The sequence below is a fragment of the Terrapene carolina genome, unplaced genomic scaffold (assembly GCF_002925995.2).
Source record: "Terrapene carolina triunguis isolate 2854851 unplaced genomic scaffold, T_m_triunguis-2.0 Scaffold120, whole genome shotgun sequence".
NCBI classification, from domain to species: Eukaryota; Metazoa; Chordata; order Testudines; family Emydidae; genus Terrapene; species Terrapene triunguis.
Genome location: NW_020664471.1, coordinates 7,782,639 through 7,808,103, shown reverse-complemented (window position 1 = coordinate 7,808,103; position 25,465 = coordinate 7,782,639). Strand labels below are relative to the sequence as shown.

General features: G+C 39.8%; 1 protein-coding gene across 1 annotated transcript in view; it reads right to left on the bottom strand.

The window, feature by feature from the left end:
* The window catches only part of CAMKMT (calmodulin-lysine N-methyltransferase), a 365,373-nt gene that overhangs the window by 327,478 nt on the left and 12,430 nt on the right, over positions 1-25,465 (bottom strand). Inside the window, exons 2-3 of the mRNA XM_024210700.2 lie at positions 19,044-19,216; positions 5,333-5,397 (exon numbers count right to left, since the gene is read on the bottom strand). Of these exons, the coding sequence (XP_024066468.1) occupies positions 5,333-5,397; positions 19,044-19,216 (238 nt within the window). The remainder of the gene's footprint in view (positions 1-5,332; positions 5,398-19,043; positions 19,217-25,465) is intronic.

The following is a 25,465-nucleotide window of genomic DNA, read 5'->3' as shown; positions in this document are numbered from 1 at the left end:
AAAAATGCAAACATTTTATATTTTTATCTAATAATCAGGCAAAAACCCTACAGCAATGTACAGATCTACGCAAAGAGCAGAGTCTCCTGTGAGCAACCTATATGTATATAGTGTGTCCCTAATGAGTACTAAAGTCCATACCTGGGAGACCTGTTGAGCTGGAAAGAGTATTACTGTATGGGGACCATTGCTGTATCTGTCTGTAACACACTGCTGGAGATAGCTGGAGTTGTGAGCCACAGTGTTACCTCTCTGCCTTAGCAAGAGTGAGCTTTACTAGAAATTAGACTGTGTCAGCTCCCTGCCACACCAGTCTGTCTTCCTCACTGGCAAATTTCTCAAGGCTCTCCCAGCCCAAACATCACCCATCAGTGAACGTCAGCTCCGAGAGCTTCTCAGAGATGTTTGTCTGCATTGCAAAGCCCCTACCACTCTACATTCACAGAAGATATTAAGTTTGCTGCTCTTTTTAAAAAAGTCAGTCCATTACAGCTTATTAACTTAACTGGGGTAAACACACCCTTCCCTTCAAACACAACACTCAATTGGTTTATAGTAAAAATAAAACAGGTTTATTATCAAAAAACATAGGTTAAGTGATACCAAGTAAAAGGAATAAAGATAGAAATGGGTACAAGCAAATAAAAACGAAAACACGCATCTAAAAGACTTAATCTAGCTTGATATAGTCTTTGTTCAAGATTGTTTCTCTCACCTTCACTCTCCTTTTCAGCTTTTACTGACCAGCCTGCTCAGGATCCATCACAGAGATCAAATTGCTTGGTTCCTTTGTATCTAAGGGGAAGGATAAAGATGGAGTGTCTCTCTTTTCCTCATATCCCCAAAGGGATTGTTTTTGTCTTAGAAGGCAGGAAGGCCTCCTGGGGATTCAGCCTCCTGTGTCTCTGTGGGGTGCAGGAGCCATGTTAATTTTCCGTTTCTCAAGTTCAGGATCATAATATGCCTGCTGGTTTAGCTCAATGGCTTTGTTTACTGCTAATATGTAAATTGAGGTAAACCCACATTCCTTTGTCTAGGACAGACCTGTTTATCACATTTACCTAGGGCTTGGCTGTCTGGAATTAAACATGTTCTAATACAGTGGTTCTCAAACTTTTTTTTTCACGGACCACTTGAAAATTGCTGAGGGTCTCGGCGGACCATTTAATGAGCTTTCCAAATGTTTTCTGTCCCGTTAGTTAACTACTGTAAAGTGCTTTGGATAAAAGCGTTATATAAAAAAAAGTAATAATAATAAACTTTTTTTGTTCTACAAATAAAAGCACACAACTCATATTTTAATATCAGTAGTCTTAACTTTCTAATGCGATAGCTGTGCCCTCTCTCCCCCGCCGCGCAGCCTCCCGAGCTGAGGCTGGGAAGGAGGGCTGTCTCTCCCAGGCAGCTGCAGCCCTGGAGCTGGGGAAAGGCACCTCATTCTCTGGCCACCGCAGCCCTGCATGTCCCAAATTCCTCCCACCCCCTCTTCTCACCCCGCTGCCCCTCCTATCTGCCTCCTATTCCCCCCAAGGCCACCACCTCAACTTACATGTGCGTCCTCTCCAGGGTCCAGGCACCTGATTAGTGGAGCCACGCCTGCACGGCTCCACTAATTAGGTGGGTGGCCCTTCATTCTCTCGTGTGCGGCCACCCAGGTGCGCACCTTAAAGGGAACTATCCATGGACCACCTGAATGGAGCTCGTGGACCACCGGTGGTCCACAGACCACAATTTGAGAACCTCTGTTCTAATAACATCACACAGAGAGAATCCATAATTTCACATATAACATTAACACATACATTTTACAATTATATTAATAACCAGTGTGTTACTAGTTTTTAAATGATACCGCACAAGGCATATTTTGAACAAATGTCATTGCAGTAGTGTGTGGAGTATGAATACAAATAGGGCCATCCCTAGGGGGGTGCGGGGCCCGGGGTGGAAGTGACGAATCCGTCACTTCCGGGACCAACCATGCTAGGCAGGGGAGGCTGTGCCTCCCCAAACAGCCAGGCTTGGCCCCGGCCACACACTCCCCCCCGCCCCCCTCCGGGCCCTGATTTGGCAGTGCCGCTGGGCTCCAGGGGGCTGGGGCCACTCTGTCTGCCTTCCCAGGGCCGGGGAGGCCGCAGCAGCAGCGCTGCACGCTCTCCCTCCCGGCGCTCCGGGACTGGGAAGGCTGCGGCGGTGGCGCCACGTGCTCTCCCTCCCGGCGCTCCAGGACCACGGAGGTTGCGGCGCCGCGCGCTCTCCCTCGGGTGGAAGGTGTGGGGTTAGGGATAGCCTCCCCCAGCCAGCGGTTCACGCATCACCCATATGCGCCAGCCCGCAGGGCTCCCCAAAGCGTGGGGCCCAGAGCGGTCACTCTGATTTGCCGTACACTAGAGACGGCTCTGTAGGATGCCTAGGGACACACTGTCACTGACCACTTGCATTACAGTTAGTTGCTTAACAGAAGTAATTTAACATTTTAAAATGCTAGGGGATACCTTAGGACTGTCACTTAGGAAAGACTGTGGAGTTCTTTAAAAACAGACACTGGTTTATATAGAAAAGGTCAAACATAACACTAGAAAAATCCAAGTAGGAGACATCTAGAAAATAATGAATAATCTAACCTCAGAATGTTTAGGCAAATGCTCTAATATCACTATTTCCTTAATCATAATTTAGAAACTGCTGCACAAAAGTCACAGGTATTAATTTTATTGTAAAATTATGTTAAAGAAGATAAATGCAGGAGGACTAACTGCCCACAGAATAAGGATATTTTAAAAGGGTAAATGGGATGAACTAAGTAATTAAAGGCCTTTCAGCCTGACATTGATCTTAGGCAAAATAATGGAACAGCTGTTACAGGATTAATAAAGAATTAAAGGAGGATAATATAAGCAATGCCAACCAAGATTGATTTTTTTAAATGAAATTACAAGTTTGGTTGATAATGGTAACACCATTTAATATTTTTATCAGTGATCTGTAAGATAACATAAAATCACCACTGATAAAGTTTACAGATTACACAGAGAATAATGCAGAGGTCAAGTCACTGATACAGAGTGATCTAGAATGCTCTGGTAAGCTAGGTGCAAGCAAACAACAGGTGTTTCAATACAGCCAAATGTGAAGTCACACATCCAGGAGCACAGAATGCAGGCCATACATACAAAATGGAGGAATTTATTCTTGGAAGCAGTGACTCTGAAAAAGATTTGTCAGACATGGTGGATAATCAGCTAAAAGTGAGCTCCCAGTGTGAATTTGTGGCCAAAAAGGCTAATGAGAGCCTTGGATGTATGAACAGTAGGAGTAGAGAGGTTATAATACCTCTGTATTTGGCACTGTTGCATCTGCTACTGGAATACTGTGTCCAGTTCTGGCATCCACAATTCAAGAAGGATGTCGATAAATTGGAAAGGGTTCAGAGTAAAGCCACAAGAATGATTAAAGGATTAGAAAACATGCCTTATAAGTGTAAAACTCCAGGAAATCTATTTAGCTTATCAAAGAGAAGTTTATAGCTTGGCTTGATCACAGTCTACAAGTATCCACACGGGGAACAAAAATTTGATAATAGAAGTCTCTTTTCTCTAGAAGACAAAGGTAAAAAGATCCAAAAGCTATAAGTTAAAACTAGTCAAATTCAGACTAGAAATAAGGCACAAATTTTTAACAGTGAAGGTAACTGACCATTTGAACAACTTACTTAGGGCTGTGGTGGACTCTCCATCACTGGAAACTTTTAAAATCAAGACTTGGTGTTTTTCTAAAAGATATTCTCTAGTTCAAACAGGAAGTAATTCAGGAAGTCCTATGGCCTGTGATATAGAGCAGGTCAGACTAGGTATTCATAATGGTCTCTGCTGGCCATATAATCTATGAATCTATGATAACTTAATCTTTTTAAAAATTTGATCTGTCATTTAAACAAGAATTTTCAGTATCACTAAATGTTTTTTCCCCAAAATCCCAAGGTGTGCTCATAAATCCACATATTCTCCCAATCCTTTCACTTGGCTTAATTATCCAGCTACTGGTGACTCAAATTGTCCCTGACATCAGCTTTTATCACAAAATTTGGATTTTCTCCCTTGGCCTTGATATTATTCCTTTGGCTACTTGTAAATCCTTTAGATCTCATTTCTCTTCTGAAATCTGTGAACTGCTTCACCTACCTGGCAGTACTTCAAAAACACATTTTCTAAGTATTTTTTGGCCTGTGCAGAAAAATCTGCAGTGTTAAAAAAAGAAGGCTACCAAGTCAAGAATGGATGGCACAGAATGTTAGTCTCAAACAGCTGTCCATACTTTGAATTTTCATCCATACATTTATTTTCCTTTGAAGTCAAAAAGGATACTTTAATAAATTGATATTTTTCTGCTCCTGAATTGTCAGTGTTCACTGAAATATAACTTTAGGTTGAGGAGAAACAGACAGAAATTTTGAGGTGAAACAGGCATATTTGAGAAGAATAGTCTCATGTCATAGTTTGGAGGAGGAGAGGAAAAAAAGAACTTGTCTCTTGACTTTGTGATCCTTAAAGACCCCCAACTTTATTCTTTAAGCCTTCCAATTGAAAAAAGCAACAAAAAAACAAACCTGGAATAGAGTATGAGATACTGAAGGATCAAGCACATAGTACATGCAGACTATCTCTTCAAGAGATAGCCCGCAACTCTCTTCCTTCCCCACTTGCCATTTTTGTTTCTAACATATTACAGTTCTTCTCAATATCGTTTTAAAAGTTATCAATAAGTAGAATATTGTATTCATTTATTTAAGATTTGCAAATCAGTCCTCAGACAAAAATCTACAGTCTGTTTTGACAGCATTAATGCCAGCCATTTGTTTAATATAAAATTAAACTGCACCACAGTCTGAGTAGGCTAACATAAGGACCTTGAAAATCTACTCTATTTCTTCCTTCTCTGATACTACAAAGTATCTCCTCAAAGAAATGGAGGACAAATGCTGCAAGTTACCTGCTTCTATGGCTAACTAGTGGGCAAGAGGTTTTCATTCTTTCTGAAGTGTTGGCTGTGTACTTAGCCCCAAAATAAAATTTACAGCCAAGAGGGAAAAACAAAAATCAGAAGTTTGCATTGATCAGACCTAGACCTGCCTGTTTTTACAATTTTAATATGTAAAAAGGCATAAACATACATTTATCAACCATAAGGTTTTATATGCCACCATCACCATAATATCAGTGTTTCCCAGGTAAGACAGGTTGGCATAGAACAGTCATATTGTAATGCATAATATTAACAAAATCAGGCTTCAACCTATACAACACTGTACTTATAGAATAAATTAATAACTTACAGACATTCCCTGTGTTGTCAAAACTTGTAAGAACATCTTCGATATTTAAAAGTCCATTGTTACATCTAGAAGACAACAGATATTTTCATTTTATCAACAAGTAAAAATATTCTTCAGTCCTCTCTTAAGACAGTGAATTTGCCGTACATGTTCATATCTCACAAACCTTTTCACTATACCTTTCATTACTATTCCATGAACACATATTATTTTAGCCACTAGGGGGAAGCTAATGAGAAGTGTTCTGAAAATAAAGTGTTAGAATTAAAATCTGGGAGATTGTTTTAAAAGGTTATATTCTCAACATTGTAGTATTCTTAAAAAACAAGCAAATTGTGCTTAATTAGATTCCATACAGTATAAGTATTATGAGAAAAACAAACAAACCCAATTCTCAAACAAGGTTTTTAATTATGTTTAATATTTATATGTACTCTTAACTTAATGCATTTACTCATTTATGTTATTAGAACAAAGCAAATGGGGCCCAACTGACTAATGAGTTGTTTTGTTTTTACACTGGTTTAACTTGATTAAAATAAATGAAGTTACACCAGCATAAAACAAGAGTAACAGATTAAATTTTACCGATCAAGATAAGAATGTCAGATACTTAAATTATAGAATACAGTTTAATAAATCATTAAAAGCCATAAAAAGAACCTGCATATAAATTCAGTAATAAATGGTGCCTAAACTGTTTATTGTATTAATTTAAATGCTACAGCTTTCAATCTAGATTCACAAAAAAATTGTCAGAATTTATTTAGAATAACTTGATTGCCTCCAAGATTAATTTAAAATACTGTACCTATCTACCAGTACAGAATATCTGCAGAGATACAACCAGGGATCTTCAGCTCCAAAAATACAGACCCTTGTTGCTTGCATTGAAAAAGTACCTCCATTAGCTGGCAGCAGCAGTAGGCTATTATTCTCTGTGGACCAGTCACTAGGGCCAGGTGACATGCTGATTAAGTGTTTCAATACAATAGACCTTTTTCAAAACATGGGACAGTAGAAGCACATCCTTTTAACTATTACAAATTGGTGTCACATGCATAATAAGCACAAACAAGTTTTTAAAGATGTCCATATCTCTTACCATCAAAGGAACAGAAACCGTGAGTCACAATTTCAAACACTATATACTGAGTGTGGAAAACTGAAACTAAAGGTGGTTAGAACAAATATAACTGCATAAACTGATTTTGAAATTAGAGCAGCCCCCAGTCTCTTTCTTGGTTCCCACATGCACTACCTTTTTCACCTGGTGAAGTTGATATCCTGGCTCTGCTCTTCTGATTGAACCCCATCCTTAATTCCCTGGGCAGTTGCAATCCATCCCATTCTCTCTCTCTCTCACACACACACACACACACTCTCTCTCCCTCGTATGCTTCCCCATCTTCATTTCCTAAAAGTACATTTTTTAGGTTTGTGAGTTGGGTGCAGTCAGCAGATTCAGGAAAACTTAATTTTTCAACAAGTGGAACCAAATATTTATGAATGATTCAAAAAAATCTAAACCCTTCAGACAAATCAAATCAGGAGACACTATACATTACCATGATCTCAACAAAATCACAGCTACAACTCCATTAAACAGCCTCAGGATTATTCATCAAACAGTGAATTCCTGTACACCACAGCATGCAAACAAAATGTATGGCACTGAGTCATCTGCGATATACTGGAGTTTTGCATATGACAGCTTGTGTGCAAGAGATCCAAAGGTCATGCCCCTGGCCAAAATCAGCCCTGAGTGTTAAATGGTGAAAGAAAAAAGAACAAAACAAAACAAAAACAAGGAAACTTGGGGATTTTTTGTTTGTTTGCCTGGGGTTTTGTTACTTAATTTTTATTCTTATTTCTTTTCTGAGTCAATTCTTGCAGCAGAGGGTTGGTTGCACTGATGAATCATAATCTAAGACAAGGTCAGTCTTGACTTCTTGCATATTCTACTCTTCGGCAAGTACAGAGTCAAGAATGCCAGCCTATTAATTCAGTAGTCATGGCAGCAAACAGGAGTCGTAAACAAAGAATGGAAGACAGCTCAGCTATCATCTTTCTCTGAAAGAGTGTGTTAATGAATGAGGAACACATCCAATTCCACCTTTCCCATTACAATATAGTTAACTTACTCTTCCATAAACAAGAGATTCTTGCACTCTTAAAATGGGGTAACTTCTGAAAGAAAAATGAACCTTGGATGCAACTACATCTACATACTTCACCCTGTAGAGGAGACACAGCAGTAATTGGCAGAGAATGGGTAGGGATATAATTCATGTTCTATACAAACATGCTCCATGGAGATAGAGAAGAGAAGGAAAATGACATTTCTTTCTGTCAAAAAGAGCCTTTCTAGTCTTTCAATAATGCAGTAAATACAGGCTTCTAAACCAATAAAGGAAGCTTGGGAACATCTATATATAATATTTTGGACTACTTGAAAGAGATGGGAAATCCAATGCTGAAATCCAAAGATTTCAGCATTTACAATACTTGTTCTTATTCCAAGAGATTTTCCTTTTTGAAGGAACACTGTTACAAGAATAAATGTTTATTTTTAAAAGCTTAAATCTTTTGCACTTATAGAACTGTAGATTGATAATAGAATCACACAAAGTACGCATACCCATAAACAAAAATAGATATTAAAATAATTTTTAAATGGTTAAATATCAAGGTTCAACAGATTACATGAGCCAAATAGGTACTCTTAAAAAAATGAAAATCCATCCCAAATGAAGCCAGTAAAAAGGAATACAAAAAGTGGCAAGTATCATGCATGATAAAAATTAGGAAAATTAAGAGGGAACTTGAAGAACAAATAGCCATGTACGTGAAAATAAATTCTTTAAGCACATCAGAAGCAGAAAGTTTACAAGAGAATCAGTGGATCAACTGGACTACAAGAGAGTTAATGGAGGAACTAATGAGAATAAGGACACTGGAAAGAAGTTATATGATTTCTTTTCATCAGTCTTCACAGAGGATTTTGGAGAGATACTTCCTCCAGATCTAGTCTTTTCACGTAATAAAGATGAAGTACTGTCAGAGAATGAAGTTGCAAAAGAGATAGTGCTGGAACAAAGTTAAAGCCATAAAACACCAGGATCAGATGGTATTTATCCAAGAGGATTTAAGAATGAATAAGCTGAGTTGTTATAAAACCTCAAAAAAGTCCAATTTTTCTGGTTCTGGCAGGCACCCCAAGGTGCACCTTGAGAAAAATTCCAGAATACATCAAGCCAGGCAGCAGAAAATTGCACCATGGGATATCTGCCCAGAATGCTGCATGGTTACACTGAAGAAGCAAAGGACATAATGATTAACAAGAGAAGTACCTCAAGACAGCATAGCAAAGTGGTGAGGACATACTTCAGTTCGATATAGTTAATTCTGTGTAATTAGAGTGAACAAACTGATTTAACATCCACATGTAGACAAGCCTTCAGGGTACAATATTCATATTTACAACACACATGGTATGTCTTGAGTACAGCACTTAGTGTGCACTTAAATCACAGAAAGAAGTGGAGCAAACAATGTTTTTCAATGTATTTCCCTTTGTCTTAACCAAAAAACATTCCTAATTGTCAACTATGGACATAACTTCAGATACTTAAAATTAAACTATTTTAGAAAAGGGAGGAAAAGTATCTGAAAAAATATTAAAGAGTGAAAAGCACCTTCTCTCCACAACACACAGAAAACTCAACTGCCAAAATGCATTTTAAAAAGAAGTTTAACAAGTCAACAAACAAGGTCATGAAGACAAAAGGCATTCAGAAGGACCAGAAAAAAATTAGCAGTACTCTGTAATTGTACAACAAAAAGTTTCCCCATTTTCCACATGCATAAGTCCTCGGTTTAATCAGCGGAGAAGAAAATATAGTTCTTATCTTACAGATATACCAAACAAAGCACCAAGAAGGCTAAGGAAATCTACTGTCAAATAATATTTCCACATAGGAATCAAGAGAAAAAGCAAACGATTGACATGGACTATTATGAAGCTAGAGTTCTTGAAGTAACAGAAAGGAAGAGCAGGAAAGGGTGAAGAATTACTTCTATGTGTAGTTTGCTTAACTAGCAAAAGATTAGCTATAACTTGCTAAATATCAGGATCAACTGACAAAGAGGACTGATAAATCTCAGAAGGATTATCATTTTAAAACTCCATATCAAACAAACATTTGGTTTCTTTGTAAATCAGGAAAAAAAAAATCTTCTCTTCAATTTGAACCACAACTTAGCATGGTAAAGAAATGAGACAACGGTTTCTTTGTCCATGTACTCTTTTTTTCAAATATATAAATCTTAGAGCACAATGGAGCAGTCTCAGCTGGCTGAAGGATACCTGAGTTAGGTACCTTTGCCAAATCATTTTTTAAAATCTGCTTTCCTTTGGATGAAATTTACTTCTGCAAGGGTGGCATGTATAAGGATCCCTTCACTACTTAAGCCACATATTGCCCCTCACTGAGCAGTAGTGGAATGGGAGGAAGTCATCCTTTGTAATTTAGTCATATCATATGCCTCAGATTTACACGCTTTCCCTTTGTATCTACATCCCTAAAACTTTCAGTAGGAATTCAAAAGCTCTCAACAGGAATTTCAAAACCCATTCCTAAGGCAATTTTCAACAAGTCCTTTGAAAAGGGACAAATGTCAAGCCCCTCAATTCTGGACAGAAGGTCCAGAATCCTCTGATAATTTCTTTTCATACTATTTTCTACAAGTTCACATTTAGGGGGGAGGGAGGGATTATCTTTTACAAATGGCAATTAACATTCTTTGCAGAGATTCAACCTTTGCTGTGAATAGTTGAGATTATTCTTTCTAGTTTTGCATTTTAATATTTAGAGCAAATTACTGATCAATGGAAATAATTCTGCCAGAAAAGTAACTCTTTTTTCTCTACTTGCTTCAAACCAGCCAGAAATTTAACAGTAAACAGACTGTAAAAGTGAAAAAGTCAATATCATTAAACTTACTAATAAAAAAAATTCTCCTGTTTTAAAGATAGATATCATGGCATATGGGAAAAGTAACAGAGCCCATAATGTCTCACCTCCAGAACTATTCAATGTAAAATTAAAACTTAAGAATAAATTTCCCTTTCCATAAGAATAAGTCAATTTGGAAACATGGCATTAAACCGTACACTTATCACTATATGTTTTGTAAAATATCAGCAAAAACTATTATTTATATATATAAAAAAAAAATCTTCCAGTAAAGCTATTGAAGTTGAATACTCAAAAAGAAAAAGAAAAGCTGCTAAAAACTAGCAGCTTGATAAAGACACAACTAAGAATAGAAAAAGTTTTCTACTTTAGTTGAAAGAACTACTTTACTTGACTGCTCACTCCTGTCCCTATAATAGCTGCAAGAGATGAGACTGGGAGACAGAGGCTTCAAAGTAGTACACAGCCCTGAAGTCCTGTTCAACTCCAAATTTGAAGGCCAGATAGCATCTATGATGAAAAAAAAATTCTTGTTTCATATCTAGCTTGCTAGAAAACTTCATCTCACCCCTTCCTCCCGATGAATATCAAGCCACGGCGCTGCATGTATTTGTTACCCACACACTAGATCATTGTAACTCACTGTATTTGAAACAATGTGAAATTAACTGGAAAGACTTCAGTTTTTGCAGTGTACACCTGCCCACCTTAGCCATGGACTAGGCTTCCATAAACACACTGCCCTATGCTCCGGTCCCTCCACTGACTCCCAGTCTAATCTGCCGCCAACTCATGCCTCAATTCCAATCTTCAAAGCCATAATGAACCAGTTCCCAGATACACTAGAGACAGCATCTTCAGTTATAAAAATGCCAAGACAGATACATTCTACTAGGACAATCCAGATCACAAAGCCCAGGATGAACTGTGTGAAAGCCCGAGATGTAGCACTCATCTGAAGGGATCCAGCTGTAAAACTAACTTCCAGCACAGATTAGACTAAACCAGAGTCTGACCACATTTAGGTCATGCTGCAAGCGCTTCCCCTTTGACAGAGCTTTTCCACCACAACCAGAATGATATTAGCAACTCCACTTACCTTACCACCACATCCCACAATCACTCTCCCCTCCCCAAAAAAATCCTACCCTAAGTGTTCTTTCCTGAAGCCAGGAAAGGAAGAAGAGCTGAATATTTCATGAAGGACCTCACTATGACAATCTATTAATTTGGGAGGCACTGAATTACTAAAAGGGATGGAGTCCAGTACAAAAACACAAAGACAGACAGGAAGGGTGGGTGCACAGGAATGGGCCCTGAAGTAGTAACAATGCAGACAAGCAAAATTTTATCAAAAAGAAAAGAAAAGAAAAAAACCCACACAACACCCCACACACACTGACATCACATACACATCTTTACACTGAGAATAAACATGAGTAATTTCAATGCGGAGGATAATTCTTTTAAAAAGTTACATGCCTGAAAAGTGGCTTACTACTATAATGCCATTTTTATTACAATACAATAATTTATTTAAAAGTAACACTGAAAGGAAAACTGTCAGACACCACGTTCAATTAAGAATTCAACCAGAACAGTACAAGTATTTGAGACACAGTGTGTAACAGGAACCCAGCCTTTGAAACGTAGCCATTTAAAGCTTTTAGGAACGATTTTTTGCTATGAAAAGAAAAGCAACTGTGGTGGGAGAGGGGGGGAGGGGAAATGCAAAGCAGTGGCACATGGCAGGGAATAATTCTTCTACAGCTGATCATGCCTGGACAGAATAGGATGACTTGGGCTATGTTCTTATACTTCACTACACAGATAGACACTATGGGTTATACTTAGCATTTCCAATGTCATGATGTGTATAATTTGCTTTGTGCAGAATCCCATGATATGGTAGCAATTTCATCTTGATAGCCCTGATAAGTCTGTGCTTGGAAGTGCCAAGGCTTTTCCATTGGCTAGCCATCTAGAATTACTCTCTCAAGCTCATTTTAAGGTTGGGTCATTTTATATTTTGTGTTCAACCCTGCAAATGTTTGCTGGATCACGTCCTAATGTCCCCTGGGCAAAAAGAAACAGTGAACCTGGAGAAACAGCTATAGGAAGATAGGAATCTGTAGAGTGACAGAGACATGATGGATGATACAGGAGCAGCGTTAACCAGCTCCAGAAATATCCACATGCAGCCCTTCCTCACAATCAGGGATGCTGGGAGCTCATGGTAGTCAAGTGAGAGGGAGACCTCAGAAGGTTGGCTAAGAATATATGGGACTCCCAGCATGGGAAAAGTGCCCCTCTTGGAAGAGAAGGTAAGAAAAGGGAATTGGAAAAAGAGGAACTTTTCTTGGGGGAAAAGATATGAAAATGAGAGCTAGGAGACCCTGAATGAAGGGGGAAGGGAAAGAGAGAGAGGTAAGATGATGCTCTGTGGCAGCTGACAAGTAACTATGATGCAGTTGTGCTGGGAACAGCAACGATTGTCCTGGGTCTTTAGCAGCCCCTTGTTGGCTGCTCTTCTGCAACTTTCAGGCAGCCACCTTCCAGCTCTGTACCCTGCAGCTGCCTCCTGCTAAAAATCCAGAGCACAGTACTGTGCTCTGCACACAAAGGGAATATGGTTTACGTACCATGTCAAAGTTGGACTCTGAGGTGGAGAAGGGCCAGAATGGGGGGGAAGGAGGAAATTTCAGTGAGGAATTTTCAAATAAGCCAGGAGTCTGGGGACTGCTGGAGGATTCTACTTCCCTCTGCTTCTCTCTCCTTCCCTTCTAAAGGATCTAAGCTACAATTTACCAGAATAAGTATGACACCCTGCAGTAGAAGGGGGCCTAGTAGCCTTCACACCTCCAGCTGTCTCTGGAAAAACATTTCATATGTTGGCAACGTCCTCCCCAGGCCCGCAGGAGATCAGTTAGCAGTGACAAGTCTCAGGAGAAGAGCAAATAAGTATCACATTGAAAAGTTATCAGTGCTCTGCTCTCCCAAACTGAGCACCCAATCTCGGCTTTGTATTGGGAGAATAACAATTTGTAAAGTTATGAATCAAGCTCCTGTCAGACGTCTGGAAGATCACTTCAATCTATACATGACAAAAAGATTCTGCTGAAGCCACCACTCTAAATAGAATAGTCTCCAAGATCTTTAGTACAACAACTCCAGCTAGGTCATAGCATATCTGAATACACAATTTGATCCATTTTGATAGCCCTTGAACTGATATAGCTTGGCCTTTAGACTTTTTGCCAAAAGCCGCAAACAACCTGGTGAACTTTCTTAAGTATTTAGTCCTGTCAAGATAATAGTTGACAACCCTTTAAACATACAGGATGTGCAATGGGCTTTCCCGGGAAGATCCTAAGGCTTGGGGGAAAATATGTAGATGAAAATTTAGTCAAAATTTTAGATAGGGTCACAGCAGTACATTATTCTTACGAAAAGCAGCATACAGTGGAGGTTCCGCCATCAAAGCCTGCAGTCCTGCAACTCTCCTGGCTGATGTTATTGCCATGAGAAATAAAAACCTTCAATAAAAAGTGCAATAAACACATCACAAGCCAGCACTAAAGGCATGACTGTATTACAACATGTGGGAGAGAACTGGCTGCTATAACCATTCAAACCAGTGGAAAGACAGAAATTAGGAAAGACTATACACTAATAAATAATAATAATACCACCAACTAGCTCTTATATAGCACTTTTCATCAGTAGATAGCAAAGAATCTAAAAATGTGTGTTTTCCAATAGCTTTCCTCCCCCTGCTTTTTCTTCCTTTCTCTTAGCTGTTTCACAGATGTGGAAACTGAGGCAGAGAGCGGGGAAGTGACTTGGCCAAGGTCAGCCAGCAGGTCGGTGGCAGTGCCAGGAGTAGAACCCAAGTTTCCTGAATCTCAGTCCAGTGATCTATCCACTGCCTGATTCAAGTTCAAGTTCTATAATGCCTGATTCAAAGGATGAGTGCACACACTCCGCCCCCAATGATCAACGGCTCTAAAACAGTCTGTGGTCAGGCAGCAGTGCACACAAGTCTCACAGCAGAGCCCTAATGGTTTGTTTATCCTTTTAATAAAAATCCTCTCTCGTACGGAAGGCAGGCACACCAATTACCAAAGAAATTTCTACTAAACTGCTCTTTGCTGGAGGTATTTACATTTTGTTCCTGGAAAAATATTCTGGAAATTTAGAGACTCCCTCTCCCTCTACTCCTCCCTCCCTCCCTCTCACACATATACACACACACACACACACACACACACACACACATTCTCTCTCTCTCTCTCTTTGAAATAACAAGTATGAGCTATTCCGTGCAAACTGGTTCAGTCCAAAGGCAAAACAACTGGATCAAAATATTTTTTTTAGCCCTAGGGATAAGTCATCTCAGAGAAGAATAAAACCTGCCAGGAAATCATCCCAACATTCCCATATGGAATTCTGAAAGCCCACCTGAAAGCCCCCACCCCCCTCCTGCACAAAATAGTGCTTCATTGATTTACATTGGCCAATCTGAAAAGTATGCAAAAGATAAAAATAAATAAATAAATAAACAGTAAACTAGAGTTTTACAATGTATTTACTTCTAATAAATTAAAGTGTAATTCGCAGGCCCTGGTTCTCATGGGAGACTTTAATCACCCTGATATCTGCTGGGAGAGCAATACAGCGGTGCACAGAAAATCCAGGAAGTTTTTGGAAAGTGTAGGGGACAATTTCCTGGTGCAAGTGCTGGAGGAACCAACTAGGGGCAGAGCTTTTCTTGACCTGCTGCTCACAAACAGGGAAGAAGCGAAGCTAGTAGGGGAAGCGAAAGTGGATGGGAACCTGGGAGGCAGTGACCATGAGATGGTCGAGTTCAGGATCCTGACACAAGGAAGAAAGGAGAGCAGCAGAATACGGACCCTGGATTTCAGAAAAGCAGACTTTGACTCCCTCAGGGAACAGATGGGCAGGATCCCCTGGGAGAATAACATGAAGGGCAAAGGGGTCCAGGAGAGCTGGCTGTATTTTAAAGAATCCTTATTGTGGTTGCAGGAACAAACCATCCCGACGTGTAGAAAGAATAGTAAATATGGCAGGTGACCAGCTTGGCTTAACAGTGAAATCCTTGCTGACCTTAAACGCAAAAAAGAAGCTTACAAGAAGAGGAAGATTGGACAAATGACCAGGGAGGAGTATAAAAATATCGCTCAGGCATGCAAGAGTGAAATCAGGAAGGCCAAATCGCACTGGAGTTGCAGCTAGCAAGAGATGTTAAGAGTAACAAGAAGGGTTAATTCAGGTATGTTAGCAATAAGAAGAAAGTCAAGGAAAGTGTGGGCCCCTTACTGAATGAGGGAGGCAACCTAGTGACAGAGGATGTGGAAAAAGCTAATGTACTCAATGCTTTTTTTGCCTCTGTCTTCACAAACAAGGTCAGCTCCCAGACTGCTGGACTGGGCAGCACAGTATGGAGAGGAGGTTACCAGCCCTCCGTGGAGAAAGAAGTGGTTCGGGACTATTTAGAAAAACTGGATGAGCACAAATCCATGGGGCCGGATGCGCTGCATCCAAGGGTGCTAAAGGAGTTTACGGATCTGATTGCGGAGCCATTGGCCATCATCTTTGAAAACTCATGGCGATCGGTTGGAGGTCCCGGATGACTGGAAAAAGGCTAATGTAGTGCCCATCTTTAAAAAAGGGAAGAAGGAGGATCTGGGGAACTACAGGCTAGTCAGCCTCACCTCAGTCCCTGGAAAAATCAAGGAGCAGGTCCTCAAGGAATCAATTATGAAACACTTAGAGGAAAGTGATCAGGAACAGTCAGCATGGATTCACCAAGGGGAAGTCGTGCCTGACTAACCTAATTGCCTTCTATGAGGAGATAACTGGCTCTGTGGATGAGGGGAAAGCAGTGGATGTGTTATTCCTTGACTTTAGCAAAGCTTTTGATATGGTCTCCCACAGTATTCTTGCCGCTAAGTTAAAGAAGTATGGGCTGGATGAATGGACTGTAAGGTGGATAGAAAGCTGGCTAGATCGTCGGGCTCAACGGGTAGTGATCAATGGCTCCATGTCTAGTTGGCAGCCGGTTTCAAGCGGAGTGCCCCAAGGGTCAGTCCTGGGGCCGGTTTTGTTTAATATCTTTATTAATGATCTGGAGGATGGTGTGGACTGCACTCTCAGCAAGTTTGCAGATGACACTAAACTGGGAGGCGTGGTAGATATGCTGGAAGGTAGGGATCAGATACAGAGGGACCTAGACAAATTGGAGGATTGGGCCAAAAGAAACCTGATGAGGTTCAACAAGGACAAGTGCAGAGTCCTGCACTTAGGACAGAAGAATCCTATGCACTGCTACAGACTAGGGACCGAATGGCTAGGTAGCAGTTCTGCAGAAAAGGACCTAGGGGTCACAGTGGACGAGAAGCTGGATATGAGTCAACAGTGTGCTCTTGTTGCCAAGAAGGCTAATGGCATTTTGGGCTGTATAAGTAGGGGCATTGCCAGCAGATCGAGGAACGTGATCGTTCCCCTTTATTCGACATTGGTGAGGCCTCATCTGGAGTACTGTGTCCAGTTTTGAGCCCCACACTACTAGAAGGATGTGGAAATATTGGAAAGAGTCCAGCGGAGGGCAACAAAAATGATTAGGGGTCTGGAGCACATGACTTATGAGGAGCGGCTGAGGGAACTGGGATTGTTTAGTCTCCAGAAGAGAAGAATGAGGTGGGATTTGATAGCCGCTTTCAACTACCTGAGGGGGGGTTCCAAAGAGGATGGAGCTCAGCTGTTCTCAGTGGTGGCAGATGACAGAACAAGGAGTAATGGTCTCAAGTTGCAGTGGGGGAGGTCTAGATTGGATATTAGGAAACACCATTTCACTAGGAGGGTGGTGAAGCACTGGAATGCGTTACCTAGGGAGGTGGTGGAATCTCCTTCCTTGGAGGTTTTTAAGGCCCGGCTTGACAAAGCCCTGGCTGGGATGATTTAGTTGGGAATTGGTCCTGCTTTGAGCAGGGGGTTGGACTAGATGACCTCCTGAGGTCCCTTCCAACCCTGATATTCTATGATTCTATGATTAGCAAAGATATGTGTCTGTTTACAGTATAAGATTTTTAACTAACTAATAATTTTATTAATAAAGAAAATACCATTTACCAAATATAAAATATCATTTGAAGTGATGATACAGAAGAAGGTGCAAGTATAAGCACATGAATATCAAATTTGAGAATCAGGTGAGCCTGATGCTTCTCTGACACTGTTCTATGCTGGCACAAATGTGACTTGGGTTTGGGAACAACCTTAAAACTCATGCCTGCAACTAGCAAAGTCTAGGAGACATGAAGTAGTGAAAGTCTTACAGAGCTGATGGTGGAGAGCAAAGGAAACTGAATGAAGAAGCATTAAGAAATGAATCTCTAGCACTCCCTGATGGTTCCCTGAAACAGATGGCATGCAGGGTAAATATTGTATTTGCGGTGATTACATTGCTAACAACAGCAAAACACTCTATTCAATAGGTAAGACTTATTGAGGCTATATAGCACTGCTGAATATAAACATGGAAAATTAACAAAAATTGGGTAGTCTCTTTGGGCTCAAGTTTAAGATTGAGAGTAATTTGATATTTGGCTTTATACCTAGCTGCTATTTTAAGATAACCAGCATGCATTTTTTTGTAAACTAGCAAAATGTCATAGTTAATGAAGGTCACTTGTTTGTATAGATCTTAGTTCCCAAGAGCGACTTCAATTTAAAGGTCCAAGTCAAACAGAAATGAGTTTAATAATTTCAATGAGTCAGGCTCTCCAGAATATTCTCCCCTGTGCATGGAACACAAAATCCTAAACCCTCAGCAGGTCTAATTAGGGGCTTTAGAACAAGCAACACTTCAGGGATGCTTAAGTTACTGTTTCACTGATGCCTGTTGAGGTGAGTACAAGTTACAGGTGTGTAGAAAATCAAACAAGTAGGAGAAAGGAGGAGAAAGCAGGGAAGTGGGAGGGCAGAAAAGCGAAATACAGTACATGGAAGAGTTTACTGCTTTGGCAAGTCATTACAATATTGGTGAGACTTCTAGAAACTTGCTAACAGCTCCTGCAGAGTTTTTTACAGATCCCTTACATCAGAGCCAGTCTGCTGGCAATTCCATAAAATGTACAAACCCTCCCTGCAGAAATTGGCAACTTTTATCTGTCTTCATTGTACTTTTCTAAAAAGCTTCCAAATTAGTATTATAGAGTTTTCTGAAAATCATGTTATTATAAATAAAACTGAATACAAATTTACTGTAACTACAAAAAAACACCAACTTTACGAGATTTATTTGTAAATGATGTCAGGTCACTAAACGTTTTTACTAAGATTTAAAAAGTCAAGTAATTTGCTCAATTTTGTTATACTTTTATCAGCTTTTGTTTACATAATGGAAAACTTAACAACACAACAAAAAGTTAATGGGAAAATTAAACACATTCTTAGATTTGCATTCCACTGTGCTCAATCCATGCCTATTTTACTGAAGCTTTCTAGCTCTGGCAACTCAATGAGAACCAATGAAAACTGGAGAGGTTGCTTAATACAATGATCAACTAAAATTAAGCTCTTACACAGTTTACTTGTAAACTTATCTCTAGATACACATAAATATTGGTCGAATAAATCATGAGTTTCAGATTTGATTCCTGTGTAAGAGTTGAGAAGTACTTGAATCTTAAAACTGGAATGACAGTTACCTTAAAGAGACACTATACTCAGGATAAAAGACACTTGTGTATTGAACCCAAGTCCCAGTTTCCTCTTCTGTAATCCTTTTGCAGGCTTCTGCTGAAAAGAGATTGAACGATGCAAACCTTCTTATAGACGCTTGTCGAAGATGCTCATCCTCCAAGTGTTTTTTCTTCAGAACCTTTGAAATTAAGAATAAAGTATTAAAGATTAAGTACACAACTCAAGAAAATATCCAATCTGGGGCTCATCTCACTGGAGAGGTAAGTCTGGAATCAATGGGAATAGCTAAGCAGCAAACAGTATAATCGGTCTTAAAATGCAAAGCAAGAGCAAGGCAGCACTGCAGTCTGGTTCTTCAGCTCTGAAAAGAGACTGTAAATATGGCAGTTTTAGTGGGATGCTGAGTATATGATGTTTCAATATTTCCAAAGCAAATGTGGTCACTTTAAATAAACAAAGATTGCTTTTCTAACTGCCAGATCAGGAAACTCATCCTGGGATCTGAAAGTCAAATTGGGTCCTTTCCTTTTCCCACATCATCACCGTTACAAAATCTTTTACAGACCAAATTCTGCCTTCAGTGACTTCTGAGCAATACACTGCTTTCAAAGGGTTTCCACAGCTATAATTAAATTCCTATAAATGGAATTAAATGGAACTTAATAAACAAGTGGATAAGGAGCAAAAAGGGGGAGAAGAAGAAAAAAGTATATTTATTTACCAAAGTAAATGGATATTGCTCTGAATACTCAACAGATCTATTATTTGGCTATAATCAGGTGCCATTTTTATATGCTGAATTTTCAGACTAGAACTACACAAGGTAAAATGATAACACACTCCTCAACTAAGTCAATAATCTTCTGCAGAAGGTTGTAGTGAAATCTTGCTCATTGGGCTTGTCTACAGTAGGAAAAATATGGACCAGCAATTCTCCATTGGTGTATCTTAACCTGTTAAGTAATGTTATAAGCTGCAGCAATGTCAGGTTGCAGGCATTTTTACAGTAGCATTGTCTAATGTTGCACTGAGGACACTAGTTGGTAGTGCACTGTCTACACTACAGCTTCTACCACTTTTACTGACAAAGATTGGGGAAGTTCATCAGCAAATTACAGATCCCAGTTTTCCCAGTGCAGATGTGCCTGCTCTAAAACATAAAGGGAGTGTGAAGGCTGCCATAAATGAGACAGAATTAAAACATAAATGTTACTTTATCAGTGTTAATACCTTCTTCATATGAGGTAAACAGTGTGTAATACTTAAAGAGAAAAAATAATCAGAACAGCTTAACAGCTAAAGAAAACTGTCAAGACTGTTTTTCAGAAAAGTCTAGATTTTATGGGAAAGCAAAAGCAAACCATTACTAACAAAATGAGAAAACAGTATGAAAACACTGCTCTGTTTTCCATTCTTTGGTCTACAGAGACATATCATTTCCTCTAATCATTCTGAAAAGTACATTCTCTAAGCTAGCTGAACACCCACTTCTTGAAGACATTTTTTAACTATAAATTGTGCCTTCTCATCAAACTGGAATGTAGACTAAAGGGAGAATATGTGGTATTGTTATATTTCACCCATGTATTTTTCAAAAGACTCCGGGTTTCTTTTCTTAAGTCGACTCCTGGAAGCATCAAAATTGTGTTACAAGTCACAAAGATATAGTATCGCTATTGTATAACTGTAGAAAAAAACAAATCTATCTAGAACTACTTATGATAACATTTTGAAAAGGTTGAAAGACAGTCTTCTTTGTTTTCAGGATGCCCTCCAAGTGAACTTCAAGGCTCACTTACTTACCATATAGTGCCATTCTAAATGAATACCCTCCCAAGGAATAATATAACTAGCACACTATAGAGCAAAGCAAATGAGAAATGGTCACTAAGGAAACGGACAAATACAAGAAAGAAAAAAGTTGATCCAGAGCTATAATCTAAACTATTTGATTACTCCACTGTAGAAAGTGGATAAACGCTTAAAATTTGGCTGGAAACAGTTTAAGTAATATGGCTTTTAAAAAAATTTCACTCCCAATGACCACTGAAAAAAAGGCTACAATAATAAATCTCATTTATGTCAAACTAAAAAAATATGCTTCTGGGTGCATATATAATAAAACAAAATTCTTACAAAATAAATCATGAAATTACCCTCATCCAGTCATATGAATGAACAAAAAAATTGTACTTAAATGACAAGTTTAAAAAAAAAAAGAGACTTCTTTTTAAAACATTTAACATTAGAATAACTAACCTGAGATTGCAGAAAGTAATTTTTTAGTATGTACACTCTGGATTTGACAACATTTTGTTTATAGTTAGTTTCCTGTTTCCCGGTATAGTCAGGAAGTCATTTTCCCCTTTTTGTCTGTGTGAGTCTTTCACACAAGAACAGGACAGATAAATACATTTTATAAAATAGAAAATTATTGTAAAATCCACAAAAATTGGCAGGGGGACTTAAGGACAAGTGTAGTACTTAAAACTAGTTTTACCTTTTTTTAAAACACTGACTGATTTCAAGTTAATACTGCCCCCTAACCCCTTAGAGAGAGAAGGGTGAGTGAGGTAATATCTTTTATTGGACCAACTTCAAGCAGAAATTGATCCAGTAAAAGATATTATCTCACCCATCTTCCTCTCTCTAATATCCTCAGTCCCACCCGACTACAACACCACTGCCCCAACGCCTTATTTACTCTACCTTTCCTTAAAAAGCCCCAGAGAACAGAGAGCCTTGCAGATCAAAAGATTCTTCTCAAGCAGGCTGATAGGGAAAATGAGAATCTTTGCATGAGTACCTCAGCTGATCTCACCCGCCTCAGCTAGAGCTAGTCAAAATTTTTCCATTGAAAAAATGTGGTTTCATTGAAAAGGAAAGAAGGGGAATAAGAGAATGAACAAAAATTCCAACTTTTCAAAATAATTCTTGGAAAATTTTGAAAAATGTTCTATTTTGAGCCTTGCAAAATTGAAACAACTTCAACCCTCTCTATCCCTATCACACAAGAAGAGCGGTACCTCAGCTCATCAGGTCCCAAAGTATGGGCTTTCTAGGTTTTAAACACTGCCCTGTATTTCATCTTGTAAGAGATTGGGAGCCACTGCATAATACACAGGACAGGAACAAATATTTCCTTCCTAGATGCACCACTAATCAAGTGAGCCATATTCTGCACTAGTTGAATCTTCTGGAGGTCTTCAGGTGTAGCCTTGTCATAACTATAAAGGGAAGGGTAACAGCTCTCCTGTGTACAGTACTATAAAATCCCTCCTGGCCAGAGACTCCAAAATCCTTTGACCTGTAAAGGGTTAAGAAGCTCAGGTAACCTGGCTGACACCTGACCCAAAGGACCAATAAGGAGACAAGATACTTTCAAATCTTGCAGGGGGGGAAGGCTTTTGTTTGTGCTCTTTGTTTTGGGGGTTGTTCGCTCTTGGGACTGAGAGGGACCAGACATCAATCCAGGTTCTCCACATCTTTCTAAACAAGTCTCTCATATTTCAAACTTGTAAGTAAACAGCCAGGCCAGGCGTGTTAGTTTTACTTTGTTTTCTCAACTTGTAAATGTACCTTTTACTAGAGTGTTTCTCTCTGTTTGCTGTACTTTGAACCTGAGGCTAGAGGGGGGTCCTCTGAGCTCTTTAAGTTTGATTACCCTGTAAAGTTATTTTCCCATCCTGATTTTACAGAGAGGATTTTTACCTTTTTCTTTAATTAAAAGCCTTCTTTTTAAGAACCTGATTGATTTTTCCTTGTTTTTAGATCCAAGGGGTTTGGATCTTGATCCATCAGGAGTTGGTGGGAGGAAGGAGGGGGGAGGGTTAATTTCTCCTTGTTTTAAGATCCAAGGGGTTTGGATCTGTATTCACCAGGGAATTGGTGAAGGTCTCTCAAGGCTACCCAGGGAAGGGAATTAGCTTTGGGATGGTGGCAGCGGACCAGATCTAAGCTGGTAGGTTTCAGAGTAGCAGCCGTGTTAGTCTGTATCCGCAAAAAGAACAGGAGTACTTGTGGCACCTTAGAGACTAACAAATTTATTAGAGCATAAGCTTTCGTGGGCTACAACCCACTTCTTCGGATGCATATAGAGTGAAACATATATTGAGGAGATATATATACACACATACAGAGAGCATGAACAGGTGGGAATTGTCTTACCAACTCTGAGAGGCCAATTAAGTAAGAGAAAAAAAACTTTTGAAGTGATAATCAAGATAGCTCAGTACAGACAGTTTGATAAGAAGCAAGTGTGAAAATACTTACAAGGGGAGATATTCAATGTTTGTAATGGCTCAGCCATTCCCAGTCTTTATTTAATCCTGAGTTGATTGTGTCTAGTTTGCATATCAATTCCAGCTCAGCAGTCTCTCGTTGGAGTCTGTTTTTGAAGTTTTTCTGTTTTAAGATAGTCACCCGCAGGTCTGTCATAGAATGGCCAGACAGGTTAAAGTGTTCTCCCACAGGTTTTTGAGTATTATGATTCCTGATGTCAGATTTGTGTCCATTAATTCTTTTGCGTAGAGACTGTCCGGTTTGGCCAATGTACATGGCAGAGGGGCATTGCTGGCACATGATGGCATATATCACATTGGTAGATGTGTAGGTGAACGAGCCCCTGATGGTATGGCTGATGCGATTAGGCCCTATGATGATGTCACTTGAATAGATATGTGGACAGAGTTGGCATCGGGCTTTGTTACAAGGATATGTTCCTGGGTCAGTGTTTTTGTTCAGTGATGTGTGGTTGCTGGTGAGTATTTGCTTTAGGTTGGGGGGTTGTCTGTAAGCGAGGACAGGTCTGTCTCCCAAGATCTGTGAGAGTAAAGGATCATCTTTCAGGATAGGTTGTAGATCTCTGATGATGTGCTGGAGAGGTTTTAGTTGGGGGCTGAAGGTGACAGCTAGTGGTGTTCTGTTATAAGCTGGTAGTTAAGCTTAGAAGTTTTCATGCAGGCCCCCACATTTGTACCCTAAAGTTCAAAGTGGGAAAGCAGCCTTGACAAGCCCATGTAGAATGCATTAAAGTAATCCAATCCAAAGGTAACAAAGCTATGAATAGCTTTATCTAAAGCTTTGTAGCTAACATAAAAGGTGACAGACTACTGGCCACGTGCAATCTTGGCCACATCTGCTATGTAGTCATCCAGAAACTGATGACAAATTGCAGGCATGCCCCACCACTCTAAGTAACCTCTGTCTCATCCAAACTGAGTTTTCACCCAACTAGACCTCATCCAAAACCTAAACTCATTGAATCCCCAGGGCATCAGTCCAGCAGCATGCTTAAGCATGTGTATCTTTATGTACATAAGTAGTCCCATTGAAGTCTATGTCACTTAAGAGCTATGCTGGGTTGACTCCTGGGAAAGTTGCTCAACCAAACCAACTGGACCAGATGGAAATATAGAGTTGAGTGACATCCCCATACTAAAGAAAATGCAATTCGTACCTCACTAGACCTGATTAAATAATATTCATCAACATATTTGATTAATTTTGTTGCATTTTTCTAATATAATGCCTAATTATTTTTTATCAATCTCTTCTCCTCATTAATTCTCACAACAACTCCACATCATGAACGTAAGTGGTGACAAAACTGAGTCCGATGGAATGCACCATAACACAGTCCTCAGATTTCAGAGTTGCAGCCGTGTTAGTCTGTATTCGCAAAAAGAACAGGAGTACTTGTGGCACCTAAGGGTATGTCTATACTTACGCGGTAGTTCGACGGCTGGCAATCAAACTTCCGGGTTCGATTTATCGCTTCTGGTCTGGACGCGATAAATCGATCCCGGAAGTGCTCGCCGTCGACTGCGGTACTCCAGCTTGGAGAGAGGAGTACCGCGGAGTCGACGGGGGAGCCTGCCTGCCGCGTGTGGACCGCGTCTGAACCGCGGTAAGTTCGAACTAAGGTATGTCGACTTCAGCTACGTTATTCACGTAGCTGAAGTTGCGTACCTTAGTTCGAATTGGGGGGTTAGTGTAGACCAGGCCTTAGGAAAGGAATGTTCAAGTCATGTCACGTATCCCGTAAAGTTGTGCCAATAGTCGAAGTAGAAGTGGAGACTGTGCTCTCTCTTCTTGAATGATTCCAAAAAGGAAAAGAGTATTCTTAACTGCAAATGATACAGGAGATAAATTCCTGAAGGGAGTCCCCAGGTACATCCCTGGCTAGGTCCATGAGCACTATGTTGGCTACAGAAATGTAGGAAGCCTGACTGTTGTTGCTCTCTGTCCCTGTCCCTGCCCCATGAATGTCTCTGTAGGAGCATGCACCAAATCTTTCTCTGTTCCATTAGGGCCACTAACTTCCCAAAAGCTTGTTGGGGGGGAAGAGTCCAGAAATGTCATCATTTACCCCCCCCCCCCAGTTATTATCCAAATGTTGGAAGTTGAGAAGTTTTGACCAGCTCTG